Raw genomic sequence first — 13,806 nt, forward strand, 5'->3', positions numbered from 1 at the left:
TTACAAGAATACAACAAAAAACAATGGGGGCAAAGAGGGCAAAGTTAAAGCTTCCCCTTGAAGTTCTTAAATTCTTTGCGTGCAGCCTCCAAGCTCTTATGAACTGTAGCTAGGACCTTGGTGGCTTCTTTGGTGACAACAGAGATGTTTAATTGTCTACCTTCTTAAGATAGCTAGCTTTGTCTTCCTCAAGAAACTTTGTCATTGCTTCTTCAAGTTCAAGTTTAAAGGCTTTAAATTTCATCGTTCCAGGTGCGGTTTTGCCTCTTCTCCAAAATTTCGACCAACAAAATCTACTCCTCTCCGATATATTGCAGATGAGGATCTTCCCATGTGTTGTGACCGAGAGGATCTTCATCTTCATCTTCTCACATGTGTTGCGGTTGGGAGGATCTACATCTTCATCTTCTCACATGTGTTGCAATTGAGAATATCATCGTCTCAAATATATTGTAACCGAGAAGGTCATCGTCTCAAATATGTTGCAGTCAAGAAGGTCGTCGTCTCAAACATATTGTACTCGAGAATATCGTTGTCTCAAATATATTTCAGTGGAAAATGTCCTTGTCTCAAATATGTTACCATCGATAAGGTCGTCATCTCAAATACGTTGTCGTCGAGAAGGTCGTCGTCTCAAATATGTCACAGTCAAGAAGGTCGTCATCTCAAATATTTTACAGCCGAGAAGATCGTCATTCTTAAATATGTTGCAGTAGAGAAGATCTTCGTCTCAAATATGTTGCAGCCGAGAATGTCGTCATCTCATATATGTTGCAGTCTAGAAGGTCATCGTCTTAAATACGTTGCCATCGAGAAAGTCATCATCTCAAATATGTTACAGCAGAGAAGGTCATCGTCTCAAATATGTTGAAACTGAGAATTTCATCGTCTCAAGTATATTGCAGTCGAGAATCTCGTCGTCTTAAATATGTTGCAGTCGAGGAGGAGGTCGTCTTAAATATGTTACAATCGAGAAGAGCATTGTCTTAAATACGTTGCAGCCGAGAATAGCATCGTCCTCATTTTCTCACATGTGTTACAGCCGAGGTGATCAACATCTTCATCTTCCTGCAGCGTAGGCAATCATTATCTTCAATGCGGCACGCGCGATCATCATCTTCAATGTAGCACAGCGCAGACGATCATTATCTTCAATGCGGTACAGATGATCATCCTCTTAAATGCGGTACACACGATGATCATCTTGAAGGTGGCACAGTCGAGGTAATCATCATCTTCATCTTTAATGTGGTGTAGTAGAAATGATCATCATCTTCAAGGATCATCATCTTTATCTTCAATACGGGTGTAGCAGAAACGATAATCATCTTCATCTTAAATGTGATCGTCATCATCATCTTCAATTCGATTGAATAAAGATGATCGTCATCTTTATCTTCAATATGGCGCAATAGAGGCGGTCGTCATCTTCATCTTCAATGCGACGCAAACAATAAATCATCATCATCTTCATGTTCAATGAAGCACAACCGATAAATCATCATCATCTCTATCTTCAATGCGACGTAGTCGATAAATCATCATCATCGTCTCCATCTTCAATGCGATGCAATCGATAAATCATCATCATCATCTCCATCTTCAATGCAGCGCAATCGCTAGAATCATCATCATCTTCAAATTTTTTTCAAGCGGCGCTTTGTCTTCAAATTTGTTCAAGCAGCGTTCCATCTCCAAATTTGTCAAGCAACACCCCAAACGTTAAAGAAGCAACAGGACTTCATGATAAAGTTGCATCGTCTATCATGAACAAACCCCAAGAAGGAGCAGGGCGTCATGATAAAGTTGCATTGTTTATCATGAACAAACCCTAAGAAGGAACAGGGCATCGTGATAGAGTTGCATCATCTATCATGAACAAACCCGAGAAGCTGACAGTTAAAGAAGTAGGGTGTCGAGAAGACTATAACCTCATATATACTTGCATGGGACCTTCAAAGGCTTGCCAAAAAAAATCTCAGAAGTATTTAAGTTGTTCTCTTTCCCTCTATCTCTCCGGAAACTATTCTTCCAAATTGTCAAAAAAGAAAAAGCAAATGAAGCAAATCAAATTTTGTTTTCTCCCAAATATGAAGCAAAGAAAAATAAAAGAAGAAAAAAAGATTAGAGAACCAAAACACATAAACAATGATGAAAATAATAGAGGAGATGAGAATTCTTGATGTGATTTGTTTTCAACCTTCTTCTCTATTTATACATTGAAGGTAGTAAATCAAATCCCCAAACTTCTCAACAAAGCAGTTTAGATTGGGTGAGATTCTAGGGGAGAATACGTAACCTTTCTCTATTTTGTTTCTTTATTAAAAAAATCTCTTATCTTCTATTATATTTCTTTATTAAAAACTCTACTTTAGGTAGTCATGTTGCTCAAGTAGTTATAAACTACCTTTCGTTTCAGCCGCAGCCGCTCCAATCCCCAATCGGAAGATCAGTCTTCGTAATAAGCACCCAAGCTTTTTTTTTTCTCCTATGTTTTCGCACACATTTCAATCCTCTTCATAGAACATATATAACCCAACTTGTATCTTCTAAAAATATAAGATCCCTAAAGAAGAGGAACTTATTTTATATCTTGGAGATAAATAGAGGGATTCCATAAATATAGGAGAATCAAATATTCATTGATTATCTTTTCTTAAATACATCTTCTTTTTTAATTTAAAAGATATTCTTTTAGACAAACTCCCCCTTTTGTCTCAAAGGAATTTCTTTTCTGGTTCAACAACAGCAGTACCACTGAGTCATTTCTTTCATTCGCAACCGTCAGTTCTTAGTAAGACAGATGTCATTCCATTCAGAAGATATTTCAATTTAGGAGACAAAAGATGATTTTATCAAACTACATCTATCACAAAAGAAAACTATAGTCACCAAAAGAATAGGGTCAAAACATTATCCATTTCTGCCCAAAACCATCAAAAACAAAAAACATCCCACAATATTTCCCTCAGTACATTCACTCCCCTTTTAAACTTGAAAAGTAATGACATTAACCAGATGGTGGCTGCTGACGACTAGTAGATAGTGCCGAAGACTTCAAGTGTCGAATGAGAGCATCACCCTCTAATCGACGTTCAGACAACAGAGTGATGGAGTTAGTCAGTGCACGAGATTCACAATCAAGGAATTAATAATGCGGATAGCTAACTCACGATCCACATAGAAGCCTTTAGTAGAGTCATCCCAGTCAGTAGTGTCAAAAATACGTCGGCCCTGAGTTGGATGCACATCATGGTCAATATCAGGCACATGACTGCCTTGAAAGAGTCTGTAGCTAAGTGCAATTGTCTTAGGTTCAGGTCTAGAAGCATCAAATACAGTAAGCACCGCTCCATGACTGGAGAACAACCTCAGAAAAGCAATGGGAACCTTGACCCAAAACGACCCAACATGCCTCAATAGTTGATTGTAAATAAAGGCACCCGTATCTACTTTATCATCATTGAAAATTTGATACATGAATGTACCTAAGGCAGCAGATATGCTTGAGGCATGTGACGAAGGGAACCAATTGGCAATGCCAATCTTGTGCAGAATGGCATACTTGATCCTGAGAGCAGCTGCAGGGATTCCATTCACAGGCCATGTGGACAAGGTCCCTTCAGATAAAACAGTAGCTAGAACCTCAGTAGTAGGACATGATGGAGAGCAGTCAATATCAACAGGATTTCCAAGAAAACCATTTATCATAGCAGGTGAAATCACAAATTTGAACACTCTAATATGCACCGTCTGATAGTTAGCACTACTCAGATCATTAAACTCATCAGGTAGATTGACAATAAATTCTCTAATTAACTGGGGATAAAAAGGGCCAACATTCAAGATAGTCTTTTCCAAACCAGCCTTATGGACAAGGTCCTGCAGGATTGGTGTTTGTTAGATATATTTACCTCATCGATAATTCTCCTCTGCATCACAAACTTCCAACATTGAACGCTTTCCTCGTGATGAAAAGAAATTTCATCAATGGGAACAGATGGAACATTTGCAGGGATTTTCTTTTTACCAGTTTTTATGGTAACATTTCTCCTAGCCTGTTGATTTTTTCTTTTCGGGGGCTTAGGACCTTTAGAAGACTCTGGCCTTCCTTCAGAAGAAGGTGCAATGGGATCATCAGTAGGAGGAGGAATGTCTTCGGTATCTCAGTCTGGTTAAAAGAAGCACACTGATCATCATTTTGAGAACCATCGGTCTGTTTCTTATGTGCAGTAGTTGCGATTTCAGGAATGTGTGCAAGCACCACATCTGGTTGAGAAGTAGGTAGTTTCGATCGAGAAGGGTGAACAGAGGGAGAATGATCTGAATGTACAGCTGGTGAGCGTCGAGGGTCTTCTAGAGTTGGAATGAATACCCCTTCGGTTGATGAGCTCTCTTGAGAGTGAATGGAACCTGGGGATCAAAAGGGAGCCTCTCGACTGTAACTGGCTCTGAGGGTTTCTTTAATAAACGGATTAACGAAACATTATCCTGATCATCTAAATCTATATCCGATACAGTGGCCTCAGAAGCTCGATGTGCATGCACAGTAGAAGAAACAGGACCAGCAGACTCCCTGACTTCAGGCACAACCTCAGAACGTAAAGACTCCTGCAACCTACTGGTGGCCTCTCCCTGCACTTTCTCATATGGAAGCCGATAGGGTCTCTAGGGAGGAGTGCTTTTGAAACCGCGACCTCTGACCCTTACATGGTGTACTGGAGAAGGCAAAGAAGTGATGGCATCAGCTGCATCTTCAGACTGCTTAGGCACATAAGACCCCTTACGGGTATCCACCATGATGAATATGATTCGAGTAACCGATGAAAAATTTCAACTGATGTATCAACTCCAAAAAGTGTAATGAGTTAAGATGATCTTAGTTTAAATAGCCAGAATAAAATTCAAATAATCTGAAATTAAACATCCATTAATGAAAAGAAGAACTCCATCAGCCGAAAAGACCTCAATTTACTCTGAAAACGACGTTGACAACTATAAAAATTTAAAACGTGGAGACATCCGCTGTCTTTATTCTCATCATGAAGTTAAGTGCGACACACACCTAAACAAGCACGTAAGTATTCGAATGAGCTAGCATCCAGGGGTTTAGTGAAGATATGTTGAACTAGATTCTTAGATATATGATCAAGCTTGATTACTTTGTCTTCAACTAGTTCTTGAATAAAGTGGTGTCTTATATCAATATGCTTAGTTCGACTATGTTGAACTAGATTCTTAGATATATCAATTGCACTCATATTGTCACAATACAACGTCATAGTGTCCTGATCAAAGCCATACTCTTGGCATACTTTTCTTGAGATATGAAAATGCAATCATTTTTTTGCTTAATTTGAAGTCCCAGAAAGCATGAAAGCTCTCAAACCATGCTCATTTTGAATTCTGAATGCATAATATTAATGAATTTATTTACTAGATCTTAAGGAAATCCTTCAAAAATGATGTCATCAACATAAATTTAAGCCACCAACAGTTGGTCAGATTTCCTGTGTATGAACAAGGTCTTGTCAATTTCTCCTCTAGAATATCCTCTACCCCTCAAGTATACAGATAGGCGGTCATACCAAGCTCTTGGAGCTTGCTTTAGTCCATATAAGGCTTTGTTGAGCTTATACACATGCTTTGGGTGCTCGGAATCTACAAAACCTTTTGGTTGAGCAACATAAACCTCCTCATTCAAGTACCCATTTAAGAAGGCACTCTTTACATCCATCTGATACAATTTAAATTTATGTATGCATGATATACCCAATAAAAGTCGAATGGCTTCAAGTCGAGTAATAGGAGCAAACGTTTCATCAAAGTCAACACCTTCAACTTGAGTATACCCTTGAGCTACTAATCTGGCTTTATTTTTCGTCACACATCCAGTTTCATCAGTCTTATTTTTAAATATCCATTTGGTGCCAATAACGTTTACACCCTTCTAGCTTTGAGACTAACGTCCAGACATTGTTTTGTCTAAATTGCAGTAGCTCCTCTTGCATAACATTTAACCAATACTCATCCTTGAGAGCAGAGTCAACAGTCGAAGGTTCAATGGTGGAAATATAACACAAATCAACAACCATCTTCAAATAGTCAATCTTATCTTTCCTTCTGGTCTGCATCCCAGCTGATGGATCACCTATGATAGAGCTTGCTAGATGATTTTTCTTTACATGAGCTGAAGGAATTAGTTCTGATTTTTTATTGATAATTTCTTTTGATGATTTTTTCAAACTTTTGCATGGACCGTCGGATGAATTATCAGCTTTAGACTCTTCTACAGTACTCGTAGTTCTGACTTTAGACATGTTTGTAGTCTCATCTTCCTCATCATTCATCTGTTTGATAGCAGAATCGAGATCATTTATAACTACATTGATTGTTTCCATAACACTGTCGGATCTGTTATTGTAGACTCTATAGGCCCGACGTTATGAGAGTACCCGAAAAAGATTCCTTGTTCCGACCTTGCATCCCATTTCTGACAGTATTCTCGGTCAGCTAAGATATAACATGTACTTCCAAACACATGAAAGTATTTAACATTTGGTTTTCTCTCTTTCTAAAGTTCATAAAGAGTAATAGTTGTTCCACTTCTAATAGTTACTCTGTTATGAATGTGACAAACAGTATTTACAGCTTCTACCCAAAAACATAGAGGTAAATTTTTGGCATGTATCATAACACGAGCCATTTCTTGTAATGTCCTGTTCTTTCATTCTACTACACCATTTTGTTATCGGTGCAGAAAACTCATGGTGTATTCCTTCTAACAGACAAAAATTGTTAAAGCCTTCAGTATCGAATTCTTTACCATGATCACTTCAGATTCTTGTTATCTTCTTCCCTTTTTCACGTTGTAGCTTCAAACACATATTTTTGCATATTTCAACCGTATCTATTTTTCCTTTGAGAAAACAAACCCAAGTGTATCTTGAGTAATCATCAACAACAACCAGCACATATCTCTTACCTCCAAGACATTCTGTTTGCATTGGACCCATGAGATCCATATGTAACAGTTGATTTTCTTTATTCATGACAACATAACCAATATCATCAAAACTAACTTTGTAACCTTGATCACACAGTTGACTTATACTGATCAAGTTTGCTTTTAGTCCATCCACATACCTAACATCGTTCAGTCGTGGTAGATCATCTTTGTCTATGTTACCTTTAGCTATAATTTTACCTTTTGCACCATCACCAAAGGTAACATGTCCGATGACACAGTCGTTTAAGTTCGTAAAGTAGGATCTGTTTCCAGTCATATGTCTGGAGCACCCACTATCAAAATACCACGCATCATCTGCGGTCTGAACGGATGTAAAGGCAATCTTACATCTTTCAACAGATTTAATTCTTCAAACCATGCGAGGTTGAGCATGGCTTGTATTCCAGTGTTTCTGTTGACGTAACTGGTCTCGCCTTAATTTATAACAAATTGACCTGATATGACCTTTTTGAACACAATAGTAACAAGTTCTCCCAAGAGATTTAACTGGAGTCCTGATGCCAATCTCTGAATGAATCGTGTCATATTCAACACTTATTGAGGCAAGGACAAAATTGATTTCTGATTTAGCTTTAGAACTACTTGCAAAGGCCACAAATCCCAACCCATATCTATGAGAGCCATTATGTTCAACTTTTAGTATTGAATCTATATTCTCCGTTCTTGAATTTAGCATTTTAACGGATTTTAAAATCTGATCATGCTCATTCTAAACCTCTCTCAATTTTAACTTTAGAGAAGATATTACATACATCAACCGTTCATTTTCTTCTAAAAAATCTTGGATCCTTTCCTTTTATATTGCTCTTGCTTCACAATCTTCTTTCCATAGAGTTTCAAGCTTATCAATTGACAATTCATCATTTTTACTTTCTACCGAACATTCACTATCATCATCAGTGTTCTCATCAGTAATTCGTATTGCGAAAGCATTTATGTTGCCATCATCATCTCTACCATCAACAGATTCTTCATCTGACAGTGTGACACAAAATTTTTTCTTCTGTTTTCTTAGGAATGTAGGACATTCTTCCTGATAATGACCAACTCCTCCACATTCTCTACACCTGAAAATCTTTCTGTCACCTTCCTTTTTCTTCAGATAACCATCACTTCTTCTATCATAATTTTCATTGTTTCTCCTGGTAGGACCATTATCATTTCTTCTTCGATACTGATTAGAAGTTTGAACATTCATACCTGTGGCATTCAGATTTTTTAAATTCCAAAGGGCGTTTTTGAATTGTTTGGTTAATAAAGCTATTGACTCATCCATGTCTGCTTCAGTATCACAATCAACCTCCTCGTTTACATGTGTAGATTTAAAAGTAATTCCCTTGCCTTTCTTACTTTCTCTATCAGTAGTGGCCATCTCAAATGTAAGCAACGAACCAAACAATTCATCAAGTTTCAGCGTTGTAATATCATGAGCTTCCTCAATCGTAGTAACTTTCATATCAAACTTTTTGGGCAAGGATCGAAGAACTTTCCGAACTATCTTAAAATCAGGTATCTTTTCACCGAGCAGTAGAGATTCATTTACAATTTCAAGAACTCTCTTATTGTAATCAAACACTGATTCATCCTCGGTCATTCTTAATGCCTCAAACTTAGATGTTATCAGCTGTAGTCTTGAGATCTTTACTTTTGAGGTACCTTCATGTAACGACCCAACTCCTTATGCTGAATCGAAGTCATTACTAAATATAGAACAAGTGGTTTAAGTCTAAAAATTTTATTAAAAGCATACGGTTCAAGAAATTCATTTATAAAAACATAAACAAGGTAGTCATGCAAAAATGTGTAAACGTTCTGAAATCCTACTCGGGCCCTATCTACATAAAAGATAGTGAAAAATAAAAAGTACTCAAACTCAAATGCTAAAATCTGAAATAAGAAATAAGCGGAAGCGGTAGTCCCTATGGCCCTCCTCGGTCTCACTTCGGGTCGCTCGCCAGCTTGCCCTTGCCCTTGCCTCGTCCTCTACCTGAAAACATAAAATGGAGAGAATGAGTATAAAAATACTCAGTAAGGGACCCACTACTAGTCCCACTAGGTGCCTGTTAACTTCCTGTTAGAGTCCTGATAACTGGTACCCAATCTCTGGCACGTTCCCGAACACGTGCAATCATGCGCTCCCGTAGGAACGTAACTCTGGTCTTCGGTGCCCGGGGACACCTAGGACAGTCGGGATGCGAGGACCCCGTCGAGTCACTCGAGTCATGTCTATATCATGCTAGACTGGCGTCCCGTCGGACCACACAGTCCTCAATAGGTGGTGATCCCGAAGGACACCCATGCAGGTACGACTCTAACAGAAATCAAGCTAACAGGTACCCTAATTGCAGTAAACATACACATGGCATCAGCATATAACATGTCACATAAATCATTTCTACACTCTCCGTCCCGACATTCGTCGTAACCATAATAGATCTTGCCACACATAACAGGCTATAGCACAACTATATCGTCATTTGCATCATACTAGCGTTTATTTCAGGCATCATACTGTCAAATCCTCAATATGCAACATAGGGCATACACAGTCTCATACTTCAAACATGAAACTAGTAGTAGAATCTCTTACCTGGAGATCTACTTGTCGAGTCCTAACCGCGAGGCAGTACGTTTTCCAAGCGACGAAGTCCTAACTGTTTAATAAGTCAAAATTCGTAAATAGGTCGCCAACGACCAACGGTTCGAGACTCAATTGAATTTAACTTACCCTAGAAGGAGGTTGCAGTGCTCGAGCCCCTACTGAAGAAATCCCGCGCTGCAGTAATTTCTTGGTCCAAGACGTCCCTTGAGGAAAATAATTTAATTTAGACCCAAATTAATTTAACTAACGTCCGAGCATGGAGTCTTACCGGAAAGACCACAATAATTAATTAGCTTACCAAAATATAGGTGGATGGAGCCAATTTAGTCCTCGCGGCTCGGCTGGAAGAAGACAGGACCGGCTCGGCTTGGGCAGACGCGGCTCGGCTCGGTACAGGGATTTCGCGTGCGGCTCGGCTTGCAACAGGGGGAGACGCGGCTCGGCTTGCCACAGGGGAGACGCGGCTCGGCTACGCAAAAGCGCGCGGCGCGGCTTCACACGCGGGCGCGGCTCACGCACGGGTGCACGCGGGCGCGGGTCGGGTTTCCGGAAGGTTGCGCGCGTCGGTTTGGGTCGCGGGGCGGGTCTTCGGTCGGACCCTTGCGCGCGAGGCTTCGGCTTCCGGATTTCGGGCGGCGCGGCGGTTGTTGGTGGTCCGGCTACCGCGGCTTCGCTCGGCGACGGCTACCGACTGGCGTTTCGGCTGCGCTTGCGTCGGATCGGAGCGGCGCGCCTCGGCTGGCTGATGGGTTGGCTGCGGACGCGCGGAGGCGGCTTCGACTCGGCTTCGGCGTGCGAGAGACGGCTGCTCCGACGGACGCTCGGCTGCGCAGATCGGCTTGGACGATTCTCCCGGCGCGGCTGGGAGCTCGGCGACGGCTCGGTTGCGACTGCGGCTCGGCTGCGCTGCTGAACAGAGAAGGGTACTTGGCGGCTCGGGTTCGCGGCGGCGGCGGCGGCGGCGGCGTGCGGCGGCTAGGGTTTCAATAGGAAAATTTTTCCCCCTTTTTCTTTCTTGAAAATTTTCCTCTTCCTCTTTACGCACGAGTCCCAAGGCCTCTTTTTAAAAGAAATAAAAATAATAAAAGAAATCTTTAAAACCCTCTTTCCTCTCTCCTCCAATAACCACCTTTGACCCTTTCCAAGGCCATTTATTTGTTAAGCCAATAATTTATTTCACCCCCTAACTTCAAAATTCTCCAAAAAAAAAAAAAAAAAAAACTTTACTTTAATACTAATAATAAACACACTTTAGTATTAATATTAATGGTCAAAACAAAAGGAAACCGAAATTGTTGGGCGTTACAATCTTCCCTCCTAAAAAAAAACTTTCGTCCTCGAAAGTTCTAATCCTCGAACAGCTTGGGGTACTGGGCTCTCATATCCTCTTCTTTCTCCCACGTTGCCTCTTCCACTCCATGGTTTTGCCAAAGGATTTTGACCAGTGGGATTTCTCGACTGCGAAGCTTCTTGACCTCCCTTGCCAGGACCTCGACAGGCTGCTCCTCGTAGCTCAGATTCTCGCTAACCTGCAGTGGCTCGAAGTCCACCACATGTGTTGGGTCTGCGACATATTTCCTCAGCATGGAGATATGGAATACGTCGTGCACTGCAGCAAACGATGGGGGTAGCGCCAAGCGGTAAGCCACGGGGCCAATCCGCTCCAATATCTCGAACGGCCCTACGAAGCGTGGGCTCAGCTTCCCCTTCTTCGCGAACCTCAGAACACCCTTCATGGGTGCAACCTTCAGAAAGACCATATCTCCCACTTCAAACTCGAGGTCCTTACGTCGTACATCAGCGTAACTCTTCTGTCTGCTCTGGGCTGTCAGCATACGAGCTCGGATCTTCTGTATGGCTGCGTTGGTCGTCTGCACTAATTCGGGGCCTAGCATCCTCTGCTCTCCAACCTCGCCCCAGCAGACAGGGGATCTACAGCACTTGCCATACAGAGCCTCGAACGGTGCCATACCGATAGTAGCCTGGTAGCTGTTGTTATAGGCAAACTCCATCAGATGCAGATGGGAGTCCCAACTTCCTGAAAACTCTAGTACGCAGGCTCGCAGCATGTCTTCTAAAATCTGGTTCAATCTCTCTGTCTGACCATCAGTCTGAGGGTGGAATGCCGTGCTGAAGTCCAACCTTGTACCTAATGCAATTTGAAGTCCTTTCCAGAACTTCGATGTGAAACGGGCGTCTCTGTCTGAAATGATGGATGCGGGTACTCCATGTAGTCTCACAATCTCTGTCATATATAGCTGCCCCCACTTGCTGGCAGTGTAAGTGGATTTCCCTGGCACGAAATGGGCCGACTTCGTGAGTCTGTCGACCACGACCCAGATCACCGTGTAGCCCCTTAGGGTCTTGGGCAGTCCCGTAATAAAATCCATCGACACACTCTCCCACTTCCACCCTGGCACACTCAAGGGTTGCAACAACCCTGCTGGATGCTGCCTAGGTGCCTTCACCTGCTGGCACACCAAGCATCTACTGACAAAGTCTGCCACATCCCTCTTCATGCCCCTCCACCAATAGACACTCCTTAAGTCCTGGTACATCTTCGTACTCCCAGGGTGCATGGTAAACGGGGAACTGTGAGCCTCAGTCAAAAGCTCCGTCTTAACTGCGCTGTCTTCCGGCACACACAGGCGTCCTTCAAACATAAGGCCATCGTCAGAGGATATGGAGAAGCCTTCACCTTGCTCTGTCTCTACCACGCGACGCTTCTCTGCCAAATAAGGATCATTCAGCTGAGCAGCAATGATCTTTTGCCTCAAGGTTGGCTGAACTGTCAACTGAGCCAACTGTGCGGTAACCTCACCTACTGAGACTGCAATCTCTGCCCTCTCAAAGTCCCTGAGTAAGAGGGTCTGCTTGGTGATTAGCGCTGCTGAATGTGCAACTTTCCTACTTAGCGCATCAGCCACTACATTCGCTTTACCTGGGTGGTATAGGATCTCGCAGTCGTAGTCTTTCACCAACTCAAGCCACCTCCTCTGCCTCATGTTCAACTCCTTCTGGGTGAAGAAGTACTTCAGGCTCTTATGATCGGTGTAAATCTGAATCTTCTCACCGTACAGATAGTGCCTCCATATCTTCAGTGCAAAGACTACAGCTGCCAACTCCAAGTCATGGGTAGGGTAGTTCTGCTCATGGATCTTCAACTGGCGGGAGGCATAAGCAACTACCTTACCCTGCTGCATCAGGACACAACCTAGTCCCTTCTTGGAGGCGTCACTATAGATTACAAAGTTTCCCGAACCATCGGGCACTGTCAGGACCGGTGCAGTCACTAGCTTCTGTTTGAGCTCCTGAAAGCTCCTCTCGCAAGCTGGGCTCCAGACAAAAGGGGTTCCCTTCTTGGTCAACTGGGTCAACGGGCTGGCTATACGTGAGAAGTCTTCCACGAACCTCCTGTAGTAACCTGCCAAGCCCAGAAAACTTCGAATTTCACTAACCGTGGACGGTCGGGTCCAGTTGGTCACCGCTTCAATCTTTGCGGGATCTACTGAAACTCCCTCACTGGAAACCACGTGGCCAAGAAACGTCACCTTCCTTAACCAGAATTCACACTTGGAGAACTTGGCATACAACTTGTTGGCTCGAAGGGTCTCCAAAACTTGGTGTAAGTGCTCCTCGTGCTCAGCCTCAGTTTTTGAGTAAATGAGGATGTCGTCAATGAAGACTATGACGAACGAGTCTAGAAACTCCTTAAACACCCTGTTCATCAGATCCATGAATACTGCAGGAGCGTTAGTCAAGCCGAAAGACATCACAACGAATTCGTAATGTCCGTACCTCGATCGAAAGGCCGTCTTGGGGATGTCACCGTCCCTAATCCTCAACTGGTGATAGCCTGATCGCAGGTCGATCTTGGAGAAGACGGTGGCTCCCTGCAACTGATCGAACAGGTCATCAATCCTGGGCAAGGGGTAGCGGTTTTTGACTGTCACCTTGTTCAGCTCTCGGTAGTCAATACAAAGGCGCATTGACCCATCCTTCTTCTTTACGAACAATACTGGGGCTCCCCAAGGCGACACACTGGGCCGGATGAAGCCTTTGTCCAGCAACTCCTGTAACTGGACCTTCAACTCCTTTAGTTCGGCTGGAGCCATTCTGTAAGGGGCCCTCGAGATTGGGGCAGTGCCCGGCTCTAACTCGATAGCGAAGTCTA

General features: G+C 42.6%; 1 protein-coding gene across 1 annotated transcript; it reads right to left on the reverse strand.

Annotated features, from left to right (window-relative positions):
* Positions 1–3,120: 3,120 nt before the first annotated feature.
* LOC103495034 (uncharacterized) lies at positions 3,121–4,800 on the reverse strand. The gene is made up of 4 exons (XM_051083352.1): positions 4,720–4,800; positions 4,414–4,635; positions 3,915–4,058; positions 3,121–3,819 (listed from the first exon to the last, which is right to left on the reverse strand). The coding sequence occupies exons 1-4, from the start codon at positions 4,798–4,800 to the stop codon at positions 3,121–3,123; spliced, it is 1,146 nt and encodes a 381-aa protein (XP_050939309.1).
* Positions 4,801–13,806: the final 9,006 nt, after the last annotated feature.

This window comes from Cucumis melo, chromosome 4 (assembly GCF_025177605.1).
Source record: "Cucumis melo cultivar AY chromosome 4, USDA_Cmelo_AY_1.0, whole genome shotgun sequence".
NCBI lineage: Eukaryota > Viridiplantae > Streptophyta > Magnoliopsida > Cucurbitales > Cucurbitaceae > Cucumis > Cucumis melo.

What these genes read in the sequence shown, in the direction of transcription:
- LOC103495034 (XM_051083352.1), bottom strand. Translation starts at nt 4,800, where the DNA reads ATGGTGGATACCCGTAAGGGGTCTTATGTGCCTAAGCAGTCTGAAGAT. An exon ending in TCACTTCTTTGCCTTCTCCA is followed by an intron (nt 4,636 to 4,719) that starts GTACACCATGTA and finishes GAGAAAGTGCAG; the next exon opens with GGAGAGGCCACCAGTAGGTT. An exon ending in GGCTCCCTTTTGATCCCCAG is followed by an intron (nt 4,059 to 4,413) that starts GTTCCATTCACT and finishes AAAAATCAACAG; the next exon opens with GCTAGGAGAAATGTTACCAT.